We start from the raw sequence: 24,846 nt of genomic DNA, 5'->3' as shown, positions 1-24,846 counted from the left end.
AATACCGCATCCAGTTTTCGTCACCACGATGTAAAAAAGATGTTGAGACCCTAGAACAGTGATGGTGAACCTTTTAGAGACGGAGTGCCCAAACTGCAACCCAAAACCTACTTATTTATCACCAGGTGGGTGTGGCCCACTGGATGGGCGTGGCTGTGATGGTCATGGCAGATTGGGTGGGTGTGGCCAAGCTGGCCATGATCACCTTGATGTTGTTCATGGGGAGGGACGCCTGTGAGGGCGGGGCAGGGTTGGGGGAGATCCAGGGGGTTTCTGGCAGGTGGGGCGATGGGAAGAAGGCTTGTCCTGCGGGATGAGGTGAGGCAGGGCGGCGGTGCCATTCTCACAGGGCGAGGCGAGGCAAGGGCCAGGGTGGCTGCTGCTTGACACCATTGGCCCCCGCACACAGAGGCCAGCGAGCGCAAGGGTGCTGGGATGCATCTGGCCACGTGGGACCTCGGTGAGTTAGCAGGCAGCTGGTTGAGGGACGGTTGCCATCCCTGGGGCATGGCGTGCGTGCCCACAGAGAGGGCTCTGAATGCCGCGTCTAGCACGCGTGCCATAGGTTCGCCACCTGTACTCTGTACTCTAGAAAGAGTACAGAGAAGAGCAACAAAGACGATTGGGGGACTGGCGGCTAAAACATGACGGAACAGTTGCAGGAACTGGGCATGGCTTTCATCCATTGCCTTTGCCTGGCTGGTAACTAAGAAAGGGAAGGCTAACTTACATGCTGTTTAGGCAAGGAGACTACAGTTCTACTGGGGCCTGATCAGGCAAGGTGGATTTTGTCTTTGCAGACTCAGTGGCCAGTGGAGACGCCACGGCTTAGCTTTACGCCCACAGTGCCTGAGCCCAGAAAGCGAGCTGTCCTCAGGTTGCGACAGTGCCATTCACGACTACCTCCCCCTGGTAAGACCTCTCTCTCCACTTGTGCGCTTGTTAACCCAGGAGTGTAAGCCAATCAAGCTCTGTCCTTTTTTTTTTTGCTGGACTTCGGCTTGAGATTAAAGTCTTTGCCTTCCCACCCGATAATGAATGGGAACGGTGCTTTGGAACTGCTTATCCCAGTGGTTCTCAACCTGTGGGTCGGGACCCCATTTGGGGTTGAACGACCATTTCACGGGGGTCACCAAACAACGCAGTCCGCCATTTTTTCCCCCTTTTCCTTAGCTGTGCTACTCCCTTTTATTCTATTGGCTTTTGAAAGCCAATAGAATAGACTCTCTTGAATAGAGTCTAATTCTATTGGCTTTCAAAGCCAATAGGAATTGTCCAGGCTGTCTCTGCCCTGCTGAGCCCGCCAAAAGTCCCATTCTGCAAACGGTGCTGCACCAGTTGAGTAGTCCTCCACTTACGACCGGTTGAGTAGTCCTCGACTTACGACTGGTTAGGGGTCGCGGCATTAAAAAGGTTGAGAACCACTGGCTTATCCCTCTTTAGAACCCAGGGCAAAGTTGGGCTGGGCAAAATTCCTGAAATTAAAAGAGGTCCCGGCACAGGCAAGCTCCCTAAATTCTTGTGACTTAATTCAAAAGGGAAGCTGGGGACCTTTGGAGCTCTCTGAGCTTGACTGCTTTCTTGCAGACGTTTCATGACCAAACTAGGTAACCTCATCAGTGCTAGTTAGAGGCGTGGAATATATCCCACTCACTTCTAGCACTGATGACGTTCCAGGTTTGGCCAGGAAACATCTGCACGAAAGCTGCTAAAGAAGTTGAGATGTGCATAAAACAAATTAATAAATAAACCAACCAAGCTCAGAGAGCACCAAGGAGCCCAGAGTCCAGCCGAGCTACAGATGTTCTCTTCTGTCGACACCTCCCCAGGTGCAGCTGCAGCAAGCCCCAGGCCTGGTCCACCTGAACGAGGCCTTCTCGGAAGCGGTGCAGATCCCCCTGGACCGCTTGTGCCGGGCCTCCCCTTATCCCTCCCACCGGGCCAGCCTGAGCCCTGCCTCCAGCACCTCTCCGTGGGCTTTGATCGCCAAGAATGCCCCAAAGCCACCAGCAAAGCAGCCTCCCCCGGAAGCCGACGAAGTGGGAGTCAAAGCACAGGGGATGGAGCCGGATTCCCCACACTCGCCCAGCACCTGCTCAGACGTTCTGAGCGCCGTCGTGTGGGCCCAGGCGGACAGCGGCCGGGGCTCGGAAACCGACGTCTGCGACCATTCGCCGGACGCTTCGGAAGCCAGCCTCAGCCTGCAGGAGGCCGGGTGGGAGGCCGAGGAGGGCGATTTAGAGAGCACGAGCTGGGCCACCGCCGTGGCCCTGGCCTGGCTGGAGCATCGTAGCGCCGGCTTTTTTGTGGAATGGGAGCTGCTGGCAGCCAAAGCGGATTCCTGGCTGCGTGGGCAGCCGCTGCCCGAAGGCCTGGACGTGGCTGCTTTGAAAGGAGCAGCCCGCCAGCTTTTCCTGCTGCTCCGCCACTGGGACGAGAATATCAAGCTGAACATGTTGTGCTACAACCCGAATGACGTGTGACGAGCAGGCGAGGCCAATAAAGATGGTTCTGGAATCCAGAGTCTGTATTGCCGACGAGGTTCTTTCAACCGGCTGGGGGAAAAAAATTACGATTTTGCTGATGGTGGAGAGCTTCAAAAAAAAACAACCACCCAAGACTGTATGGCCATTCCCACTCTGTCTGCCGCGTTGCTAAAGGTGTATAATCAAGGTACAGATAGTCCTCGACTTACGGCCACCATTGACCCCATTTCCATCGCTAAGTGAGACCCTGGTTAAGTGAGTTTTGCCCCATTTTACGACCTTCCTTGCCACCGTTGTTAAGTGAATCACTACAGCCGTGAAGTTGAGTCTCACGGTTGTTAAGTGAAGCTGGCTTTCCCCCATTGACTTTGCTTGTCAGAAGGTCACAAAAGGTGACCACGTGAGTTAGAGACACGGCAACTGTCACAAATAAGAACCATTTGCCAAGGGTCCGAATTTTGATCAGGTGACTGTCGGGAGGTTGCAACGGTTATGTGGAAAACGGCGATAGGTCCCTTTTCCCCCCCAGTACAATTGTTAACTTCAAAACGGTCACTAAACAAATGATTGAAAGTCAAAGGACTGCCTGTTTTCAGGGACGAGGAGGGGATTAGGATTACTTCACTGAAAAAGCGTCCACTCTCGGCAAACTGCCCACTGTGTGATTTTGAACAGAAAGATTTGTATATGGTATCTGTAGGCTTGACAGCCTAAAGCAGAGACATCACCCTGCCAACAAAAGTACGTATAGTCAAGGCCGTGGTTTTCCCAGTTGCAATGTATGGCTGAGAAAGGCTGAGCGCCAAAGAATGGAGGCCTTTGAACTCTGGTGCTGGAGAAGACTCCTGTGAGTCCCCTGGACTGTAAGGCGATCAAACCGGTCAGTCCTAGAAGAGATCAACCCCGACTGCTCTTTAGAAGGCCAGATCCTGAAGTTGAAACTCAAGTACTTTGGCCACCTAATGAGAAGGAAGGACTCACTGGAGAAGGGCCTAATGCTGGGAAAGATGGAGGGCAAGAGAAGAAGGGGACGACAGAGAATGTGGTGGCTGGATGGAGTCACTGAAGCAGTAGGCCTGAGCTTAAATGGACTCCAGAAGATGGTAGAGGATAGGAAGGCCTGGAGGAACGTTGTCCATGGGGTTGGACTTCGCAACTAACAACAAGGCTTGACAAGCACAGTGGAAAAGATCACCCTAAAAGGAGCTACAGTTCTTTTTAGCAGTCAGCCCAACCTGAAAAATTTGTCGAATGGAAAAAATTTGTGACTACGACACACGTTAGCCTTCAGAGAATATAGGAGAGCCTCCAGGCTGAGCCACATCAGTGACCCAGCTTACCACATCTTTCTCTTTCTGATGACCCACATCTTCTGAGCCTTCATCCAACTCTCCCAACAGGACCCTAGAAGGATGCCGGAGTTCTTCCGAGAATCTCTGCCTTTGAAGGTGACTTCATGATCCAGTCTTTGTTTAGTTTCCTGACCAGGACACAGTGTGTCATAAAGAGCAATTAGCTTCCTATTACAATGCCGGTAACCCTTTTTTAGCAATTGCCTCAGGTAGCACTATTTGCAAACGTGACAGTAATAAATGGCATCCTCTTCAGTCAATGTGCACATTTACGACAACAAAACCCTTTGGTTTGAAACTGATTAAGACCTAGTCAGTTTCAGGCATCTTCTCCAGCTGGCCAGAGATTTCTATTCAACTGAGATCACAAAGTTCAACCCAACTTAACTCTTAGCACTTATTCAGAGAAACCAGGGATAGGCAACCTTGGCTCTTTTATGACTTGTGGACTTCAACTCCCAGAATTCCTGAGCCAGCATGGGGAAATTATGGCCCCTTCATGACTCGCAGACTTCAACTCCCAGAATTCCTGAGCCAGCTTGGCTCAGCTTGGAAACCTCTCCCTTTCCCCTCAGCATGGCTGGCTCAGGAATTCTGGGAGTTGAAGTCCACGAGTCCTAAAAGAGCCAAGGTTGCCTACCACTCCCCTAAGCTGTGAAGAAAAGCAGTTCAGGAACAGAGACCTAGTTTACGTAACCTCTCTCCATCTCTGACTCGTGTATTCATTTAGTGACCTTTTTACTTAATGACCAAGTTGGACTCGGAATTTTCCGCTGTCCTGGGGCTGTTCAAACACGGACTGGCATGCTAGGAAAAAGCGGTAGGCCTGTTACACACTTAGACACACACACACACAGAGAATTTTCAAGTCATTCCAGCACTTCTGCAGCAGCCCCACCCTGAACATTAACTTGTCACTGAATACAAGGAAGCCTTGACTTAACAACAGTCCGTTTAGTGACTGTTCAGAGTTACAACGCCACTGAAAAAAGTGACTTATGACCGTTTTTCACACGACCGCTGCAACCTCCCCACAGTCACGCGATCAAAATTGGGAAGCCTGGCAACTGGCTCTTATTTATGACGGTTGCAGTGTCCTGGGGTCATGTCCCCTTTTGCGACCGTCTGATAAGCCATGTCAACGGGGAAGCCAGGTTCCCTTAACAGACGCGTTGCTAACTTAACAACTGCAGCGATTCGCTGAACAACTGTGGCAAGAAAGGTCGTAAAATGGAGTAAAACTCACTTAAGAAATGTCTCACCTTTGGGCTCAGTTGAGGTCATACGTTGAGGACTACCAGTACTACTAGAGCAGAGGTGCCCAACTTTGGCCACTTTATGACTTGTGGACTTCAACTCCCAGAATTCCTCAGCCAGCCCTGAGGGCTGGCTGAGGAATTCTGGGAGTTGAAGTCCACAAGTCATAAAGTAGCCAAGGTTGGGGAGCCCTGTATACTAGAGGGCGCAATTTGCCACAGGGCATCTTACAAAAACCTTCCCCTGACTTGTCACAACTCGTGGTAAAGAGTGTTTGATCCACATTAAAAAGTCAACAACTCCAGTTTAGGGGGGGAAAAAAAGACAGACTTTGGAGGATATCCCATCCTATGACAATATATACATTGCAGCCATGGGAAGCCTCGTATCAAACCATGTACTGTCCTTTATTCAGAATATTCCACATTATCTTTGGTATGGCGATAACCTCTGTCAATTCCCACTCCGCGCCACCATTCAGCCACCGGGAAGGGAAGGCCGTGGGTCACCTCGTGCATCAGGCAGATTTACCAACAGCCCTTGTCAGTTGACTTCAGCAACGTCCAATCTTAGTCCCAAGTTGTATTGTCCCTCTTCGGAGTCATTTTCATTCCATCTTTTTCAACGGCTGCTTCTCTTCCGGAGAAGACGTCGTCCCGTACCAGAGCTGCAGAAGGATGATTCCATGACACACGTGGAGAGCAGCTGAGCTGTAGACCGTCGAGGGATACGTGTTCCACGAAAGCTCAACTAAACCTAGAATAAGCACTCTGAAGCAAAACCAAGAGAAGAAAAACCACGATTTAGTTTGAGGCAGAAGCACTAAAAAAAAAAAAAAAAAGGTGACCTACCGGCTAATAGGAAAGGAAGGAATTTTCCGGTTATTCCCCACTGCGGCGAAAATATGAACCTGAATGCAAGAGAGATGAATTCTAGAAAAAGCCTGGGATTCATTGAGTGTCCTGGAAACAGGCTATTTCTGGGAAGAAATGATGTCCCTTAGACCAGGGGTCTTGATGTTCTCCAGATGTTTTTGGACTTCAGCTTCTACCACCAGGAGCGATTGTGACAGTGTGCAAAGCTTTCTCCCATTTCCTGTGACAGACTTATGGCTGTTCATGTACAGCAGGGGTCCCCAACCCCTGGTCTGTGGATCGGGACCGGTCCGCAGCATGCCAGCAACCGGTCCGAATGAACAAGCAAAGCCCCATCCGTGGGATGCAGGCAGCACACAAAACCACACACCCTCCAGTCTGCGGAAAAACCTCTCTCCACGGAACCGGTCCCCGGTGCCCCAAAAGGTTGGAAACCTCTGCCTTAGACTGTCACATGCATACAAAGGGCCTTCCTTCCCCTCCTCCCATGTTAAGCTTACAGGTAATCCTCAATTTACAACCACTCATTTAGCGACCGTTCAAAGCTACAATGGCATTGAGAAAAGGAACTTACGACCATTTTTCAGACTTACCACGGTGGCAGCCTCCCCGTGGTCACCTGATCAAAATTCATATACTTGGCCCCTCGCTCATATTTATGACGGTTACCGTCTCCCGGGGTCACGCGATCCCCTTTTGCAACCTTCTGACAATCGAAGTCAAGGGGGAAGCCAAATTCACTTAATAGCCGTGTTGCTAACTTAACAACTGCAGTGATTCACTTAACTGTGGCAAGAAAAAGTCGTAAAATGGGGGCAAAGCTCACTTAACAACTATTTCGCTTAGCAACAGAAATGTTTGGTTCAATTGCAGTCGTAAGTCAAGTCCCTTACCTGTATTTTAGGATATATATAACAGGGTTCTTTGGGTTTTCCAACTTTAAAGTGGTAGGAACAGGGCAGCCAATATCGGATCAATATCTAGATGGCCACTAGCAACTTGGGATTTTAGGCTGTCCTCTTGCCCCAAGCCCATCCTCCACACCTGCTGCAATTGCTCATTCAAGCCAGATAAATGAAGGATCACTCCCGACCACCTTGTAGCCAGGATCACACCACTCACAATTCACAAGTCACAAAACAAATGGCAGGATACATGTTGGTCATGTAGGTCAGTGTTTCCCAAACTTGACAATTTTAAGGCATGTGGACTTCAACTCCCAGAATTCCACAGCCAGCGTTGCTGGCTGTGGAATTCTGGGAATTGAAGTCCTCATGCCTTAAAATTGTCAAGTTTGGGAAACACTGATGTAGGGCATGAATATGCATTATAGGCAGGCCTTGACTTACAATCGTAATTAAGCCCAATTTTTTTTCTATTGCTAAGCGAGACATTTGTCACTTGAGTTTTGCGCCTTTTACGACCTTTCTTGTCATACTTGTTAAGGGAATCCCTGCAGTTGTTAAGTTAGTAAGACGGTCGTTCAGTGGATCTGGCTTCCCGCGTGGACTTTGCTTGTCGGAAGGTTGGAAAAGGGGATCTCGTGACCCCGTCATAAATATGAGTCATTTGCCCAATGTCCGAATTCTAATCAGGTGGCCATGAAGATGCTGCAACGCTTGTTTAAACGGCCATGTCACTTTTTTCACTGCCGTCATAACTTTGAACTGCCACTAAACAAACTGTTGTGAGTCAAGGACTACCTATACCACCACCTCTTGGGGGAAGGGAATTCTTTTGAAATCTCAGTGGCTGGATAACTGTTGATACACGTACACAAACACACACACACAGACAGACACAGACAAAAACAGACACACAAACTCCCACTGGAACCAGCAGTGCAGCTCGCAACTTCCTCCATCCACCACACAATGTTCCCAGCATGAGGAGAACAAGGGCAATGCTGGCCCACGTGAAGAGACTCTGAAATACGACAAAAAGATCCTTGGCTCCTATCCTTCCCCCCCCCCCACAAGCTCCAGGAAGATAATTTCTACCTCAGGAGGTGAGCCAGCTTCTTGGATGGCGTGCACCAGAGCAGGTAGGGCAGGGTGTGGAAATACCAGACATAGAACTGGTAATGCAAGGAGCGGCTGAAGCAAACCCCAATGAAATTGGAGGTAAAGAGGGTGAAGATGACCTGTGGCTTTTGGTTAAGGAAAGATGGCACCGTGCAAAACTCGGAGGACAATAGCAACATTGCCACGCACATTGAACTATACCAGGGGTAGGCAACCTGGGCTCTTTTATGACTCGTGGACTTCAACTCCCAGAATTCCTGAGCCAGCCACGCTGAGGGGAAAGGGAGAGGTTTCCATGCTGAGCCATGCTGGCTCAGGAATTCTGGGAGTTGAAGTCCACGAGTCGTAAAAAAGCCAAGCACAAGGGTCTTAAAACTTGGCCCTTTTATGACTCATGGACTTCAACTCCCAGAATTCGAGCCAGCCACGCTGAGGGGAAAGGGAGAGGTTTCCATGCTGAGCCTTGTTGGCTCAGGAATTCTGGGAGTTGAAGTCACTCTCTCTGAGCCTAGCCCACCCCTGAACTAAGGCGTTTCTTTTAACGTTGTAAATAGTTATTTTTATTGTTTTTAAATATCTTTTTAGCAATAAACTGGTTTATACCTCTCCCGGAGATCGAAGACTGTGTTATTCCGGGCATATTTGTTCAATAACACAGCCTTCGATCTCCGGGAGAGGTATAAACCAGTTTATTGCTAAAAAGATATCTAAAAATAATAAAAACAACTATTTACAATGTTAAAAGAAACGACTTAGCTTTTGCTGGTCCCCTGCCAGCGTTTAAGTAAAGCTTATACACCTTGGTGGCCTAACTGCTTACTCATTGCCCATGTGATAGGGCCATCCTTCCTGGCTAACGGTAATTGCCTTGGTTGTCCTGCCTTCTCTTTTTTGCACTCCAATTCCACACCTTTCCCTTCTCTCATCCTTGTCTATCTCCTCCCTCCCAGCACCGTTGCTCCCGGTGTGCTCTGTAACCGCTCCCTCCTGCTCATTCCAGGCTGCACATTCAGAGCCAGTGTTCCAAAAGGCTTGCCATCAGCACTCCCTTCCTTTCTAGCCCGTTGGTCTACACGCTGTTCCTGCCTTCCGTCATCCATTCCTGTCAGTCTTTTTTTCTCCGATTTCCCTCCACCACCCCCTCCCCGTGTGCGCACGCACCATCCTGCCTCATCCTTCTGCTCCATCTGCCCACAACCAGTGGGGATGCCTATCGGCTTGCTCTTAGGCTCAGCCCCTCTCGTCCTTGTTAGCCTTATCTCCCCCAATTTCCTTTCACACCTGGCTGTATGTGTGCACGTGTCCTGTTTCTCTGCCCCGTCTGCCTACGATCAGTTGGACTATCCGCCGGCTCCTCTTTGAGTCCAACCTCTCCCCCTTTTTCACCCCTTTCCCCCTCCTGGCTAATCCTATCTTTTTTGGTATACCTGTCGTGTGTATGTGTGTGTATGTGTGTGTGTACATATATATATATGTATGTATGTATGTATGTATGTATGTATGTATGTATATATGTAGGTCTTTGGTTGTTCGGGTTTTCTCCCGCGTAAAATTGGAAGTGTCTTGGCGACGTTTCGACGAAGTCCCATTCGTCATCTTCAGGCTGGTGTTTTCGGCTTCGTGCTTCGAGGAGCAATGGACAATGCTCCTCGAAGCACGAAGCTTCGAGGAGCATTGTCCATTGCTCCTCGAAGCACGAAGCCGAAAACACCAGCCTGAAGATGACGAATGGGACTTCGTCGAAACGTCGCCAAGACACTTCCAATTTTACGCGGGAGAAAACCCAAACAACCAAAGACCTACATACAAACACCCACGAAAACCTCAGAAAACATAGATAGATAGATAGATAGATAGATAGATAGATAGATAGATAGATAAATAAAAGCATTCAGCTCTCAAAAAAATACCATTATGCACATACCCACAAACACACACATATATGATATAGAGAAACATCATAGTCTGGTTCGAATCTAAACATATACATGGCAGGGGGAAAATCCTGGGAATTTACAAGACGGGTGGCATAAGGAACAAAGCTGTTGGACACCCCTAACTGTGGATAATCAATTCTTCTCATAACGTACTTCAAACCAAGAAAATCCCATATTCAGTAAAAGGATATGATTTGCTGAAAGGGGTTCTGGATGCTCCTTCCTCTTGGCTGGATCCTTTAATAGGCTCAAGATGTTTTCATCAGATCTGTAGGGGACCAGTAAGAAAATAGGTCAGTTTCAGGGTGGACTATTTGTCAGGATTAACCCCATCAATAAGTGAGATCCCGGGTTGATGACTGCCTTTGTTCTAAAACTGTTGACGTTATACATGAAGACAAATGCAACAAATATATCTTTCTCTCTGAGGATGGTGGTAGAAAATTTAAAACCATTTCCATCGATGCAGAAAAGACTAGGGTTGCCATGATAGCAGTCTTCCAATATCTCAGGGGCTGCCACAAAGAAAAAGGAGTCAAGCTATTCTCCAAAGCATCTGAAGGCAGGACAAGAAGCAACGGGTGGAAACTAATCAAGGAGAGAAGCAACCTGGAACTAAGAAGAAACTTCCTGACAGAACAGTTAACCAGTGGAACAACTTTCTGCAGAAACTGTGGGTGCTCCATCACTGGAGATTTTTAAGAAGAGATTGGACATCCATTTGTCTGAAATGGTACAGGGTTTCCTGCTTGAGCAGGGGGTTGGACTAGAAAACCTCCAAGGTCCCTTCCAATTCTGTTATTCTATTCTGTTACTGGGTCTTTCCGTTTACTTAAAACACTTGGAATACTGCATCCAGTTTTGGTCACCACAATGTAAAAAAGATGTTGAGACTCTAGAAAGAGTGCATAGAAGAACAACAAAGATGATCAGGGGACTGGAGGTTAAAACATATAAGGAACGGTTGCTGGAATTGGGTATGTCTAGTTTAATGAAGAGAAGGACGAGGAGGGACAGGATAGCAGTCTTCCAACATCTCAGGGGCTGCCCCAAAGAAGAGAGAATCAAGCTCTTCTCCAAAGCACCTGAAGGCAGAACAAGAAACAACAGGTGGAAACTAATCAAGGAGAGAAGCAACCTAGAACTAAGGAGAAACTTCCTGGCAGTTAGAATAATTAACCAGTAGAACATCTTGCCTCCAGAAGTTTTTGCCACAGTTAAGCAAGTCATTGTAGTCATTAAGTGACTCATGCTCTAGATGTTGTGGGTGGTCCATCACTGGAGGTTTTTAAGAAGAGACTGGACGGCCATGTCTGGAATGATATACTTGGGGGGAAGGGGGGTTGGACTAGAAGACCTCCAAGGTCCCTCCCAACTCTTGTTATTCTGTTAAGGCCTGAGGCAAAAGGGCCTCCTTTTCATAGCTCCTTTCCCCACGAGCTGCCACTTCTCACCTGTGCCACCTGTTTAGTGCAAAGAGAGCCAGGGCCGTGAAGTGGAGGATCAAGAGCGCCAGGTGAAAAGCCCGGTGTTGGAAAACGTCTTCGGGCAAGAACCTCCAATTTACGGTCCACTTGAAGAGGAACTGACGACCCAAATCAAAGGAACGGGACACGTATCCCACGGGGTTCTCCATCAGGAATGGCAAGCCCAGAGCAACCTGCAAGAGATAAGACAGCTTGCAACGGCCTTGCCAAGAATCCACCCAGCTAGGGCATCCTGCCTCCCACGCATCAAAATCCACGTTGTTGCATCTGTCCTAAAGGGTGGATTTGCTCCATTATTTCACACTCAATTTTACAAAGACTCCTGAAAAGTTATCTCCTATCTCCTATCTATCTACTATTACCTCTGCCTGTCTGTGATGCAATGGTCCTGCATGGAAAAGATGTTTTAAAAAGGGGGTAGAGGATCCGCCCGTTTTCTCTTACCTTGCAGGAATTTAGCTCTCCTGAGAGGTTAGTAGGCAGCTCCCTGCATTTATTTTTGCCAATCTAACCTTGGCTTGAAACTCAACATTAAGAAAACCAAGATCATGGCATCCGGCCCTCTCAATTCCTGGCAAATAGATGGGGAAGAAATGGAGGTAGTGACAAATTTTATCTTCCTGGGCTCCAAGATCACCGCAGATGGGGACTGCAGCCAAGAAATTAAAAGACGCTTGATCCTGGGGAGGAAAGCTATGGCAAATCTAGACAGCATTCTAAAAAGCAGAGACATCACCCTGCCAACAACAGTGTGTATAGTCACAGCCATGGTTTTCCCAGTTGCAATGTATGGCTGTGAAAGTTGGACCATAAAAAAGGCCGAGCGCCAAAGAATGGAAGCCTTTGAACTATGGTGCTGGAGAAGACTCCTGCGAGTCCCCTGGACTGCAAGGCGATCCAACCGGTCAGTCCTAGAAGAGATCAACCCTGACTCCTCTTTAGAAGGCCAGATCCTGAAGTTGAAACTCAAGTACTTTGGCCACCTAATGAGAAGGAAGGACTCACTGGAGAAGGGCCTAATGCTGGGAAAGATGGAGGGCAATAGAAGAAGGGGACGACAGAGAATGAGGTGGCTGGATGGAGTCACTGAAGCAGTAGGCGTGAACTTAAATGAACTCCAGAAGATGGTAGAGGACAGGAAGGCCTGGAGGAACATTGTCCATGAGGTCAACCACCTCATTCTCTGTCGTCCCCTTCTTCTATTGCCCTCCATCTTTCCCAGCATCAGGCTCTTCTCCAGTGAGTCCTTCCTTCACATTAGGTGGCCAAAGTATTTGAGTTTCAATTTCAGGATCTGGCCTTCTAAAGAGCAGTCAGGGTTGACCTCCTCTAGGACTGACAGGTTTGATCGCCTTGCAGTCCAGGGGACCCGCAGGAGTCTTCTCCAACACCAGAGTTCAAAGGCCTCCATTCTTTGGCACTCAGCCTTTCTTATTATCCAACTTTCACAGCCATACGTTGCAACTGGGAAAACCACAACCTCGACTATACGCACTTTTGTTGGCAGGGTGATGTCTTTGCTTTTTAGTATGCTGTCTAGATTTGCCATAGCTTTCCTCCCCAGGAGCAAGCGTCTTTTAATTTCTTGGCTGCAATCCCCCATCTTGGAGCCCAGGAAGATAAAATCTGTCGCATTTTGTTTCTGGGTAATTATCTAATTAATTGACACATTCAAATGGCTTTCAACACGAACTAAAACTCTGCAGTCCTTCAGCTCAAAGGAACAGGGAAGGGTGGCGCAACAGAGAGTCCAGTTGTGAGCAAAGTCTCTTGTCTAACACTATTTGCACACAGGGAGAGATACCATTTATGAACTCAGGTCAATTCTCCTTCCACTTACGCAGCCCTTCCCAGCCTCACCCCCAAATCTTGCTGCTATAAAGCAAGTCCTCCAATCCTGAGGGACAGTCTTTATTCTACTTACCTGCAGAACAGCGCAGATCGCGAGCTTTGGGATGGCACCACGCAGTCCAAAGCATCGGAGGAGGAGGAAGAGAAGGCCGGGCGCAAAGAGGAGGATGTTCATTTTTACAGACACAGCCAGGCTGAAAGGCGAAAGACAAGAGGGAGGTTAGATGGGGGAATGGCTTATATCTCATTCTACTTATATCTAATTCAGGGGTCTTCAAACTTCCCAAAACTTTAAAGCGCATCAAGTGTCTTTTCGAGGAGTGTGTTGCGTAGCTGGGGGTAGGATGGGCCTAAGGCAGGATGGAGTTTCTAATTTTTTCACACTAAGGACACACTTCATTTTGAAGTGTCAGATAAGGGGGTGTAGCCCAGAATTATAGCAGCTGGGGCCAGCACAAAAACATGGATTTTTCATTTTGTTGACATGTACATTTAATCAAAAGCAGGAGCTACTTCAGTGTTTCTCAACCTTGGCAACATTAAGACGGAGGGACTTCAACTCCCAGAATTCATCAGCCAACATGGCTGGCTAGGGAATTTTGGGAGTTGTAGTCCACCCATCTTAAAGTTGCTGAGGTTGAGAAACATTAGGCCAGGGGTCTTCAAATTTGGCCCTTTTATGACTTGTGGACTTCAACTCCCAGAATTCCTCAGCCAGTGATCTAATTGAATAAAGCACAACTGACTGGATTTACACATACACGAAGCTAAATCAGTGATGGCTTGGTCTAATCTTTGAACCCAGCCTAAGTCAGGACTGGAATACAAGGCAGGCAGAACTGAGGCTGAGATAAGAGAGGATACAATGTTCGGGAACCAACGAATGTGCATTTTGGGGAGGGGGGGGAACACGGAGGTTATATGCTAATTTTTGGGCAAAAACGCTGTCAATTAGTGCTAGGGCAAGACCCGTTTCCTTTAAATTTAACATTTTCATTTGGAACGCAGAAGGCTTTTAATGTTTTTGTTGTTTTGTATTTTGCTTTTAAGGATGTTGTAAAGCAGTGGTTCTCAACCTGTGGGTCGGGACCCCATTTGGGGTCGAACGACCATTTCACGGGGGTCGCCAAACAACGCAGTCCGCCATTTTTTCCCCCTTTTCCTTAGCTGTGCTACTCCCTTTTATTCTATTGGCTTTTGAAAGCCAATAGAATAGACTCTCTTGAATAGAGTCTAATTCTATTGGCTTTCAAAAGCCAATAGGAATTGTCCAGGCTGTCTCTGCCCTGCTGAGCCCACCAAAAGTCCCATTCTGCAAACGGTGCTGCACCAGTTGAGTAGTCCTCGACTTACGACCGGTTGAGTAGTCCTCGACTTACAACCAGTTGGGGGTTGCGGCATTAAAAAGGTTGAGAACCACTGTTGTAAAGTGAACGGTGACATGGGCAGAATATAAATTGAGTACACTTTTTAAAAAAATATGAATAAATTTGTACAGGTAGTTTTCGACTGACAGCCATTTGTTTAGTGACCGTTCAACATTTCATGGGGCCTGGAAAAAGTGACTTACGAGCATTTTTCACACTCATGACTGTTCCAGCATCCCCAAAGTCATGTGATCCCCTTTTTGTGACCTTTTGACAAGCAAAAATCCATCGGGACGCCAAATTCACTTAACTGCCTCGCTTAGCAACAGAAATTTGGTCAATTGTGGTCGTTGAGGATTACCTGTAGCTTGTTGACTAGGATAAAAGGGCTGAGTATCTTTTATCACACCAAGGCATAAACCCTGATTAATGATCCCCAGTGAGGAGTCCAGGGGTTTTGTCAAGCCAACACCAGACAAAAGGACTTTGAACTGAAGGAAACACAGCCGATCAAGGGACAGACCCTCTTAGGATTACCTCCAGTCTTCATCCCAGGGGTCTCCAACCATGGCTGGCTGGGGAATTCTGGGAGTTGAAGTCCACAAGCCTTAAAGCTGTCAAGGTTGGAGTCCCCCCCCCCCCTCCACACACACACAGACATTCGCTCCAGCCCAGAAGGTGAAGCTTTTTCACCGTGAGCAACTGATCAGAAACAGAGGATCTGAGTGACAAGGAAAGAGAAGGTTTGGGAAGGACGGCAAAGGTCCTTCGGCCAGGGATGAATCTTAGCCTTCCAAGCTTGAGATGATGCTCCCTTGCCCCTCCCTGCCCCTAACCAGCAAAGGGGACCCCGGGGAGAGCTCACCTGAAGCAAAAGCAGCCCCACGACCAACGATCCTCCAGAAAGAGATTGACAGCCAGGAAAAGGATTGCCATGGCCACCGGGTCATTGAAGAGGCGCAAGACGAAGATGGAGTGGATACGGTAGGAGGCGCAGCACATGAAGAAGAACACATAGGGAGGGACCTGGAGAAGAGGGGGCAATGATGATCAGAGAAAATACTTGTAGCTTGGGGTTTTAGATTTTGGCAGCGCTTTGCTCTCCAAGCCCGTTTCAATTTAGTTTCTGAACGTTTCGTCACCAGACTAGGTAACATCATCAGCAGGATTTCCTGGTCCTATTCTCCTTGACTTATCAATGTCCTGTGTGCCAGTGTGGTCAGTTGGTCACGGGATTGGTTGTTCGTTTGGAGCTATATTTAAATTCTGAGCAACTGATTGGTTCTCTTGTTGATTGTTCTGGTTTCTTATGTATTCATATGCTGGACCTAGATCAGGGGTGGGGAACCTTGGCTCTTTTATGACTCGTGGACTTCAACTCCCAGAATTCCTGAGCCAGCCATGCTGAGGGGGAAGGGAGAGGTTTCCAAGCTGAGCCATGCTGGCTCAGGAATTCTGGGAGTTGAAGTCCACGAGTCATAAAAGAACCAAGGTTGCCTACCCCTGATCTAGATCAACGTATTTGTTAATTGCTCCTTTGCTAGAATACCAGGCTTCAATCAATTCATGTGTGTGGCGGGTGCTGGTGTGCCCAACGATTTGTGTTCCTTCCCATTCGAAATGGTGTTGTTTATTATCAATGTGGTTTGAGATCAGGGATTTTGGGTCGTGCCGTTTAACTGCTAGTTGATGTTCATGAACCCTTGTTTTCAATCGCCTTCCTGTTTGTCCCACACAGAATTGGCTAGGGGGCCAGTGAGGAGTCAGGCTCACCCACCACCAATGCAGCTGAGGCTGAGGTCTGAGGGAGCAATACAGGTAGTCAACACCTACATGGATGAAGTGGAGGGTCTTGTGAATGGGTGCTTGATTCCTTGCTAGCCAGCAGACCCGGCAGCTGAATCGGAGGAATCAGAGGAGGAGGAGGGGCCTGGAATGACATCAGAGTCAGAGGAAGGCTCTGAGGAGCTCCAAGACTTACAGTCTGACCAGGAGCCTGGCCCCTCTACTCGCGCTCAGGCTGAGACACAGCTGTGCTGGGAATCTGAGTTGGACAGTGATGAAGAACAGTTGGGACAAATCTAGGAAGCACGAAAGTGCAGGGAAGAGAAGCGAGTAGGACAGAGGAATGCAATGGGGCGGCTCCAAAGGCAAAGGAGAAGGCATTAGGAAGCCATGTCTTGGCTGAATAATAAAAGGGAAGGTGTGGGAGGTGCAGGTTGCCAAAGGCAACCGTTTGTGTTGAGGATCAAGTTTCTGTGAATTGTGTTTATATGCCTTGGACACTGACTCAGGTCTGTGAATAATGGGACCCTGGATTACACTCAACTAAAAGGGGATACAGGCCCCCTTGGGAGAGTACCTATCAACTTCCAACCTTACTGAGGCTCTTGTGGGTCCATCATCATCATCACCAACATAATTTATCAAACCTGAACGGCCCCCGACATCTCCCAACGATTCTGGGTCTCTCACAACCATCAAAAGAAATTACATTACAGGTAGTCCTCGACTTACAACAGTTCGTTTAGTGACCGGCCAAAGTTACAACGACACTGAAAAAAGGGGACTTATGTCTATTTCGCATGCTTACCACCACTGCAGCATTCCCACGGACACATGATTAAAATCCAGACGCTTGGCAACTGACTCATATTTATGACGGTCGCAGTGTCCCGGGATCACGGGATCCCCTTTTGCAATCTTCTGACAAGCAAAATCAACGGGGAAGCCAGATTCCCTTAACTTTTACTAATTTAACAACTGTTACTAATTTTACAGAATTGCAGGGATTCCCTTAACAAATGTGGCAAGAAAGGTCGGAAAAACGGAGCAAAATTCACCTAACAAATGCCTCACTTAGCAACAGAATTTTTTGGCTCAACCGTGGTCCTAAGTCGAGGACTACCTGTATTCCCACCCAGCTCACTTAATGGAACACCCCTATTTCCTTTCCACGCAGAGTGAAGGCCTCTGTTCTATCCCAGCCTATGGCCGTCCTTGTTAAAGGCACAAGGACCAAACCCCTTTTAATAAAATAGGCTGGAGACTTTAAAACAAAACAAACCCCTTTTAATATGGGTGACAAACCTGCCAAATAGTCCAAAACACAAACAGCAAAACTCAAGTCCAAATGAAGGAAACAGTCCACAGGAAACACGATGCAAACAGAAGAGTAGTCACAAGCAAGACGAACAGACCAGGATTCAAAGAAGTACTTTGCAAACGGTTGCCTTCAGCAACCAGCACCGCCCACACCTCCTCTTTTTATACAGCAGTCCCAAGGCGTTGCCTCTCATTGCCTTCTCCTTTTACTCTGGAGTTGCCATATTGACTGCTGCTGATTTACTCTTGCTAATTGACGACGTGTGCGTGCATCAATTAGCATGTCCATCAGGTGTTGAGTCCTCCGAGTCTGACTCATTCTTCTCACACAGCTGAGCTTCATCAGGAACACGACTGGAGGGCCCTGCATCAAACCATGAGTCCTGTAATTCATCAGAGCCTCCCTCTGCCCCTGATGGCCCTTCAAATGCCTCCTCTACCTCCTCCTCAGATTCCTCAGACTCAGCTGTTGGGAGCACAGGCTGGCACGGAATCACAACAGCCTCAGTACCAACCCCCACAAGGGCAACCCTGGGTTTCTTTTATTTGACAACCCCTTCCCCCGCCACAGGTCACAATGGCTGGGCTGCTCTTTAAATAACTGAACGAGGTGGGTTCAAATTAGTCCCTGGATGGGAGGCCATCAGGAAATCACAGGGCTGTAGCTTAGACTTGGAAGCTGGGGAAAAAAAAATAATCCCACTAAAAGGGATGTTCCCGTATCAAAACCAATACAAGGAGATTCGACCTTGACTTTACCAGCAGCGGTGACAAAATGTGTAACAGCTCTATTTTTGTTTCCAATAGCAGGGATTTACGTATAACCCTTCAGCACAAAAGCAGACTGGCTTGAAAGCTCAGGGAGGGTGGAAAAGAAAAAGCTTCACACAAAATCCCAAAATCTGCAGTGTTACAGGACGTTCTCAATTTACGACTGCAAGGGAGCCCGCCTGCAATCCTAAAACAGTATCCTTGCCTGACCCACCTGATTTTACAACCTTTTCTTATGGCGGTCATTAAGCCAATCCTCATGATTGTTAAGTGAACAGCCCGCAGGTATTAGCAAACACAGGGTTTGCTAGGGGTTGTTTTTGCCATACCAACTTGCAGCAAAAATGCTGTGAATCAGAGTCACGCGATCGCGGGAGTTTACCGACTCCCACAAATACGGGCCAGTTTTCGAGGGCCCCAAATTACGTTCATGGGACCATGGGGCTGGGGAGAGAATCCATCGGAACTTTAGAACTCAATTAAGTGCCTTTTGGAAGGTTCGGTCGTAAATCAAGGACTACCTATACTTAAGACTGGACTTTCTTTGCAGCAACAAAAAAAAAGGTTATTTTTATTTATTTTTATTTGACTTGTAGTGTGCGTTGTACACCTGATGCTCCGTAAAATCAATAAATTGTGACCCGGGAGATGAGGTTTCCTAGACGTCTCCCTCCCTGCAAGGGAACGGCCCCCATTAACCCTTTGCTTTTAGCCATGTACAGTACATTCTCTGCTGGGCTTTAGCGCTTCCAGAAATCCCATTCCAGCTCCTGACCTTGTTGGTGCGGCTGTAGATGCGGAAAACGAGCAGCAGAGTGGCCAGGTACAGGGCGGCAAAGAAGTACTGTGCCAGGCGGATGTTGGTGCCTCGGTCGGTGGCGTAATACAGGCCCATGAAGATGTAAACAAAGCCAGCAGGGTACCTGCAGTGGGGGAGAGAAAAAAGAGGATTTAAAGAAGAAGCAAAGAGAAACTTCCTTGGTGTCAGGTGTGCCGGCGTAAAAGCTTCAGCCCGCTTTGCTTCACTGGCATCTTTGTGGCAGCCCCCAATATCTCAGGGGCTGCCCCAAAGAAGAGGGAATCAAGCTCTTCTCCAAAACGCCTGAAGGCAGGACAAGAAGCAACGGATGGAAACTAATCAAGGAGAGAAGCAACCTAGAACTAAGGAGAAACTTCCTGACAGTTAGAACAATTAACAAATGGAACGACCTGCCTCCAGAAGCGGTGAATGCTCCAACACTGGAAATTTTTAAGAAGACACTGGACAGCCATTTGTCTGAAATGGTATAGGATTTCCTGCCTGAGCAGGGGGTTGGACTCGATGACCTCCAAGGTCCCTTCCAACTTTATTATTATTATTATTATAAACTGCGGGAAGGGGAAGAAGGGGAATGTACGGGGGAGGGATGGCATGATGACAGAAACCAGAGATGCCAATCCGGAACAGACCAACATATCCAAGGACACGAAGGGCGAGAACACAATGTGAAAGTACACCAAAGAGATACCAAACCTTAAAACAGTTACCCCAACACCAAATTTGAATACTATTATTAGCCACTCACGAATTGGTCAAGAAGGGAGGGGGCAGGAATTGGGGAAAAGGCAGGTTTTGAGCGGGAATACTCAGATCCGGCTTTGCTTATGCTGAAACCACTTGACTTTAGTAAAAGTATGTCTGCTACTACGAATGGAGTCGAGGGTCTTTCTTTGCAAAATGCTCAAGCTGGGACAAGCCTGACAATGGTGTGCCAATACTCATTTTTCCCAGGACAGGATTCCCTCCCTCCCTCTGTCTCTGACTCCCAATGCCTGCACGGCACTGCACCTGGTTGCTTGAGGGACTATCTGGGGACTAAAGCTATGGCAAATCTAGACAGCATACTAAAAAGCAGAGACATCACCCTGTCAACAAAAGTGCATATAGTCAAGGCCATGATTTTCCCAGTTGCAATGTATGGCTGTGAAAGTTGGACCATAAGAAAGGATGAGCGCCAAAGAATGGAGGCCTTTGAACTCTGGTGCTGGAGAAGACTCCTGCGAGTCCCCTGGACCGCAAGGCGATCAAACCGGTCAGTCCTAGAGGAGATCAACCCCGACTGCTCTTTAGAAGGCCAGATCCTGAAGTTGAAAGTCAAGTACTTTGGCCACCTAATGAGAAGGAAGGACTCACTGGAGAAGAGCCTGATGCTGGGAAAGATGGAGGGCAAGAGAAGAAGGGGACGACAGAGAATGAGGTGGCTGGATGGAGTCACTAAAGCAGTAGGCGTGAGCTTAAATGGACTCCAGAAGATGGTGGAGGACAGAAAGGCCTGGAGGAACGTTGTCCATGGGGTCGCGATGGGTCGGACACGACTTCGCAACTAACAACAACAAATCTGTCTCCCATAGAATCAGCCAACCAATTTGATCCTGTGGGGTTGATGTGCTTGGGGTTCCTTCGATTAAATGTCATATCTCAAGACCCCCCAAACGCATTTTCTCTGCAGCAGCACCTGCTCTCCGGAATGAGGTTCCCCCAACATCTAGGTGGCCCCCACTGTGCTGTTGTTTAGAAGAATTATTAAGACCTGAATTGTTAAGAAGACTTACGAGCCCAAAATTTCCACTAAGCAAGATGGTTATTTAAATGAGTTTTTCCCCATTACCACAGTTGTTAAGTAAATCTCTGCAGTTAAGTTAGTAACACGGTTGTTAAATGAACCTGCCTTCACTGCTGACTTGGCTCGTCGGAAGGGCGCAAAAGGGTGATCCTGTGACCCCGGGACACGGCGACCGTCATAAATACAAGTCAGTTCAGCCAAGTGTCTGAATTTTTGATCACGTGACCACGGGGATGTTACAACAGTCGAAAGTATGAAAAATGGCCATGTCACTATTTTCAGTGCTGTTGTAATTTTGAACAGTCACTAAATGTACGTAAGTCGAGGACTACCAGTAATGTTAATTTGATTGTTGTGAGCTACCCAGAATCATTGGGAGATGTTGGGTACGATACAAGTTTGATATTATGTTGTTGATGATGATGGTGATGGACCCACAAGAGCCTCAGTAAGGTTGGACATTTATAGGTACTCACACAAGGGGGCCTGTGTCCCCCTTTAGCTGGGTGTAGTCCAGGGTCCCATTCACAACCCCCTCCACTTCATCCATGTAGGCTTTCCAGTCGATCTCAGTATCTGTCGGGAAAATGCACAGATGGTCGTCAGTTCAGCTGCCAGAAGATCTGGGGTCTCCAAGTACTCTTAAGGAAGATGGGCAGTCAAGAAATAGGAAATAGAAATAAATAAAAGAGTCTTAAAGACCTGTTCTCTTGATTCCAGCAGCGCAAAGGCAAATTCAGGTAATCAAAATGCGCCCAGTGACACCCAGTTTTCTATGACACTACATGATCATGCCTCCCCATTATCTGGGCTAGTTTTCAGTAGCCAAAGAGACAGGTAATAGATAACTTTCTAGTGTTTTGTATTTTTCTCTTTAGCCTTTTAGCAAAAGTCATTGTTGCTGGTATTGGTCACTAAGCTAACAGCCCCTAAATAAATTGACAAGACAAACCACAATTTCGATGATGCGATGTGACAGGTACTTGTGTTCAACGTATGATGGCAGTTCCCTAAAGGTGTACAATACAAAATACTTCAACCTAGGCATATCCTAGCGCTGAAATCCTCTTTCCAATCTCACTGGAAGGGTCCTGAGGTCTTGCTGGAAGCATTTCAGTTCAGAAAGGACTTTGGAAAAGCCAAATTTAAAGTTAGAATTGTATACATTTATCATATTTAGAAACTAGCAGAATGCTACTAGTTTAATAGGATTGGGTTGGGATTTCATGTGAAACAGGGGTTTCAATCTTTTAAACTTTAAGATGTATGGACCTGAACTCCCAGAATTCTCCAGCCAATATGCTGGCTAGGGAATTCTGGGAGCTGAAATCCACCTCTCTTAAAAGTTGCCAATACTGAAAAAATACTGGCATACGCTGTACTAAGATACTGATTTAATTGACTGAAAACTTAGTTTGCATGGCTTCTGCACACATGATACAGTCTCATGAAATTAATTTCATGATTTCATTATTTTAGTTTAAAATAACATGTGAACTCATATTTCCATTGACTTCAGAAAGTTACTGGGTATGTTCACCAACACACCTAACCTGGTTACTGATCAACCCATTTTCAGGATTGATATAAGAGAGTGAACTAATAGGTTAGGTTTGCAAACACAAGCTATGCTATAAAAACGTCTAACGCAGTGTTTCTCAGCCTCGACAATTTTAAGGCATGTGGACTTCAACTCCCAGAATTCCACAGCCAGCATTGCTGGCTGTGGAATTCTGGGAGTTGAAGTCCACATGCCTTAAAATTGTCAAGGTTGAGAAACACTGGTAACGTAAATACTAAGTTTAGTGTACATGCAAAAGCCTCTCTCTTCTTGATCGTTAACTGACCAAGAATGATTGAAACACAAAGGCTGGAAAGGGCCACTGAGGTTGTCAAATGCACACACAGAGACACATACACACGTATGCTTCCTCAGTGCAAGAATCTAAATGAAATCAACTTGGACTAATGGCTGTCCAGTCTGTCCACTGAAGAGAAATCCCCTGCCTCTATTGGAAATTGTTTCATTGTCAAACTTTACTTACTGTTAAGGACTTTTTCCTTTAACATTCAGATAGCTAATATTGACAGCTTGTGTGAATGCCCAGGTTTGGGGGGGGGGGGAAACCCTCTGAAGAACTGGTTCTTGAGGCAGAGGACTTCAAAATACGTAACATCCAAATGTCTTCTTCCCTTTTCCCCTCTATCCTAGAGATTCAACTTATCTACAAGAGTTGGTTCCAGCTATATAGTTTAATAGAAAAATAATCAAAGCGCAATGCCTGATTAAAATTATGAATGAGGTGGAAGATTCTTCCCTTCTTTCTTCAAGATTATGAGCAGGGAAAAAGAAGTATTTCTTGCGATCGTGCCTTACACTATCGCAATACACCAGTGGTTCTCAACCTGTGGGTCGGGACCCCATTTGGGGTCGAACGACTATTTCACGGGGGTCGCCAAACAACGCAGTCTGCCATTTTTTCCCCTTTTTCCTTAGCTGTGCTACTCCCTTTTATTCTATTGGCTCTTGAATAGAGTCTAAGTCTATTGGCTTTCAAAAGCCAATAGGAATGGTCCAGGCTGTCTCTGCCCTGCTGAGCCCGCCAAAAGCCCCATTCTGCAAACGGTGCTTCACCAGTTGAGTAGTCCTCGACTTACGACCAGTTGAGTAGTCCTCTACTTACGACCGGTTGGGGGTCACGGCATTAAAAAGGTTGGGAACCACTGCAATACACTAACGCACATACCATGATTGCCACACACCCACAAGGTATAAGGGCACAGCAATTTAGAGCAGTGTTTCTCAACCTTGGCAACTTTAATATGTATGGACTTCAACTCCCAGAATCCTCTGCCAGCTAAGAGATTCTGGAAATTGAAGTCCATACATTTTAAAGTTTGAGAAACACTGATTTAGACTATGGGCTGGCCAAAAATACACCTGCACAGCTCTAATTCTATACTTGGCGCCCCCTCGCCTACCCACTTTAAGACGACATCCCTCTACTCATCAAGATTCTAGTCCCCAAGGTTGGTCAATGCACCCAAGTACACCTCCCCAGACCCGACCTGCACTCGGTCATCCCTCCCTTATCTGGCCAAGTTACCCGAGCCTGCACTGATTATGGGAGCTGGAATCCACCCCTTTTGGGATGCCCAAGGAGGGGCAGCTCCCTCCCCCCCCGCCCCTCGGCGACTTACATGCCACCCTCTGGATGACCCAGAGGTTGACCCCCACTTCGGCCAAGCAGAGGCAGGCGGCCACCAGCGGGGTGAAGCGCGGCTCGAAGAGCACCAGGTGCTTCTCCTGCCAGGCCCGGCGCAGGGCCCGGACTAGAACCGGGTATCCCGGCCCCGCCGCCCCCTTCCTCCGCAGCCCGGGCGCCGGCGCCATAACCCTGCTGTGGCCCGCTGGTGCCACCGCCAAAGCGCTCCCCCGCCTGGCCTCGCCCGGCGTCGACAGTTCCGGGCGCGGAAATGCCCCTCAACACAAGGCTCGTCCCGTCCTCGACGGCAGTTGGGCAGGGACGGCTGCCCGGGATGCCGCAGCTCTGGGATTTCCCGGTGGTCTCCCGTCCAGCTGGGAGACCACCGGGAAACGAAGCCAGCTCAGCACTACCTTCTAAGCCGAGTGTTTGTAAAGTCTACTACTGGACTTTGCAAGAACGCGCAAGGCGTTTTTTTCCCCTTGCCTTCACCCAAGATGCCAAGAACCATAGGCTCTCCTGGTG

The 24,846-nt window shown here is 47.8% G+C and overlaps 2 protein-coding genes across 11 annotated transcripts in view; one reads left to right on the top strand and one right to left on the bottom strand.

Moving 5' to 3' along the window:
• The window catches only part of VWA5B2 (von Willebrand factor A domain containing 5B2), a 76,733-nt gene extending 73,938 nt beyond the window's left edge, over window positions 1–2,795 (top strand). For all 9 annotated transcript variants that reach the window (XM_039346988.1, XM_039346983.1, XM_039346924.1 and 6 more), the window contains 2 exons: window positions 801–912; window positions 1,830–2,795. In XM_039346988.1, coding sequence (XP_039202922.1) covers window positions 801–912; window positions 1,830–2,483 — 766 coding nt within the window. In that variant the 3' untranslated portion in view covers window positions 2,484–2,795. The remainder of the gene's footprint in view (window positions 1–800; window positions 913–1,829) is intronic.
• A 2,686-nt stretch (window positions 2,796–5,481) lies between these two features.
• ALG3 (ALG3 alpha-1,3- mannosyltransferase) lies at window positions 5,482–24,558 on the bottom strand. Of its 2 annotated transcripts, XM_039346905.1 has the most exons (9): window positions 24,317–24,557; window positions 21,592–21,691; window positions 19,288–19,435; window positions 15,502–15,662; window positions 13,343–13,463; window positions 11,386–11,591; window positions 10,123–10,199; window positions 7,971–8,115; window positions 5,482–5,865 (listed from the first exon to the last, which is right to left on the bottom strand). In XM_039346905.1, the coding sequence occupies exons 1-9, from the start codon at window positions 24,507–24,509 to the stop codon at window positions 5,703–5,705; spliced, it is 1,314 nt and encodes a 437-aa protein (XP_039202839.1). In that variant the 5' UTR covers window positions 24,510–24,557; the 3' UTR covers window positions 5,482–5,702. The 2 variants fall into 2 exon arrangements, with proteins under 2 accessions (XP_039202839.1, XP_039202848.1); XM_039346914.1 differs by lacking the exon at window positions 7,971–8,115 and having other exon boundaries at window positions 5,713–5,865; window positions 10,085–10,199; window positions 24,317–24,558.
• Between the last annotated feature and the right edge of the window lie 288 nt (window positions 24,559–24,846).

This window comes from Crotalus tigris, unplaced genomic scaffold, assembly GCF_016545835.1.
Source record: "Crotalus tigris isolate CLP2741 ecotype Arizona unplaced genomic scaffold, ASM1654583v1 scf7180000017552.641344, whole genome shotgun sequence".
In the NCBI taxonomy this organism is placed as follows: domain Eukaryota; kingdom Metazoa; phylum Chordata; class Lepidosauria; order Squamata; family Viperidae; genus Crotalus; species Crotalus tigris.
The sequence above is the reverse complement of the archived record's forward strand: the minus strand, read 5'-3'. Positions and strand labels throughout refer to the sequence as shown.

Coding starts and splice junctions, on each gene's coding strand:
- ALG3 (XM_039346905.1), bottom strand. CDS start 24,509: ATGGCGCCGGCGCCCGGGCTGCGGAGGAAGGGGGCGGCGGGGCCGGGA. Junction 15,663..19,287: donor TCTACAGCCGCACCAACAAG/GTCAGGAGCTGG, acceptor CCTCTTCTCCAG/GTCCCTCCCTATGTGTTCTT. Junction 8,116..10,122: donor AGAACCCCTTTCAGCAAATC/ATATCCTTTTAC, acceptor ACCAAAAGCCAC/AGGTCATCTTCACCCTCTTT.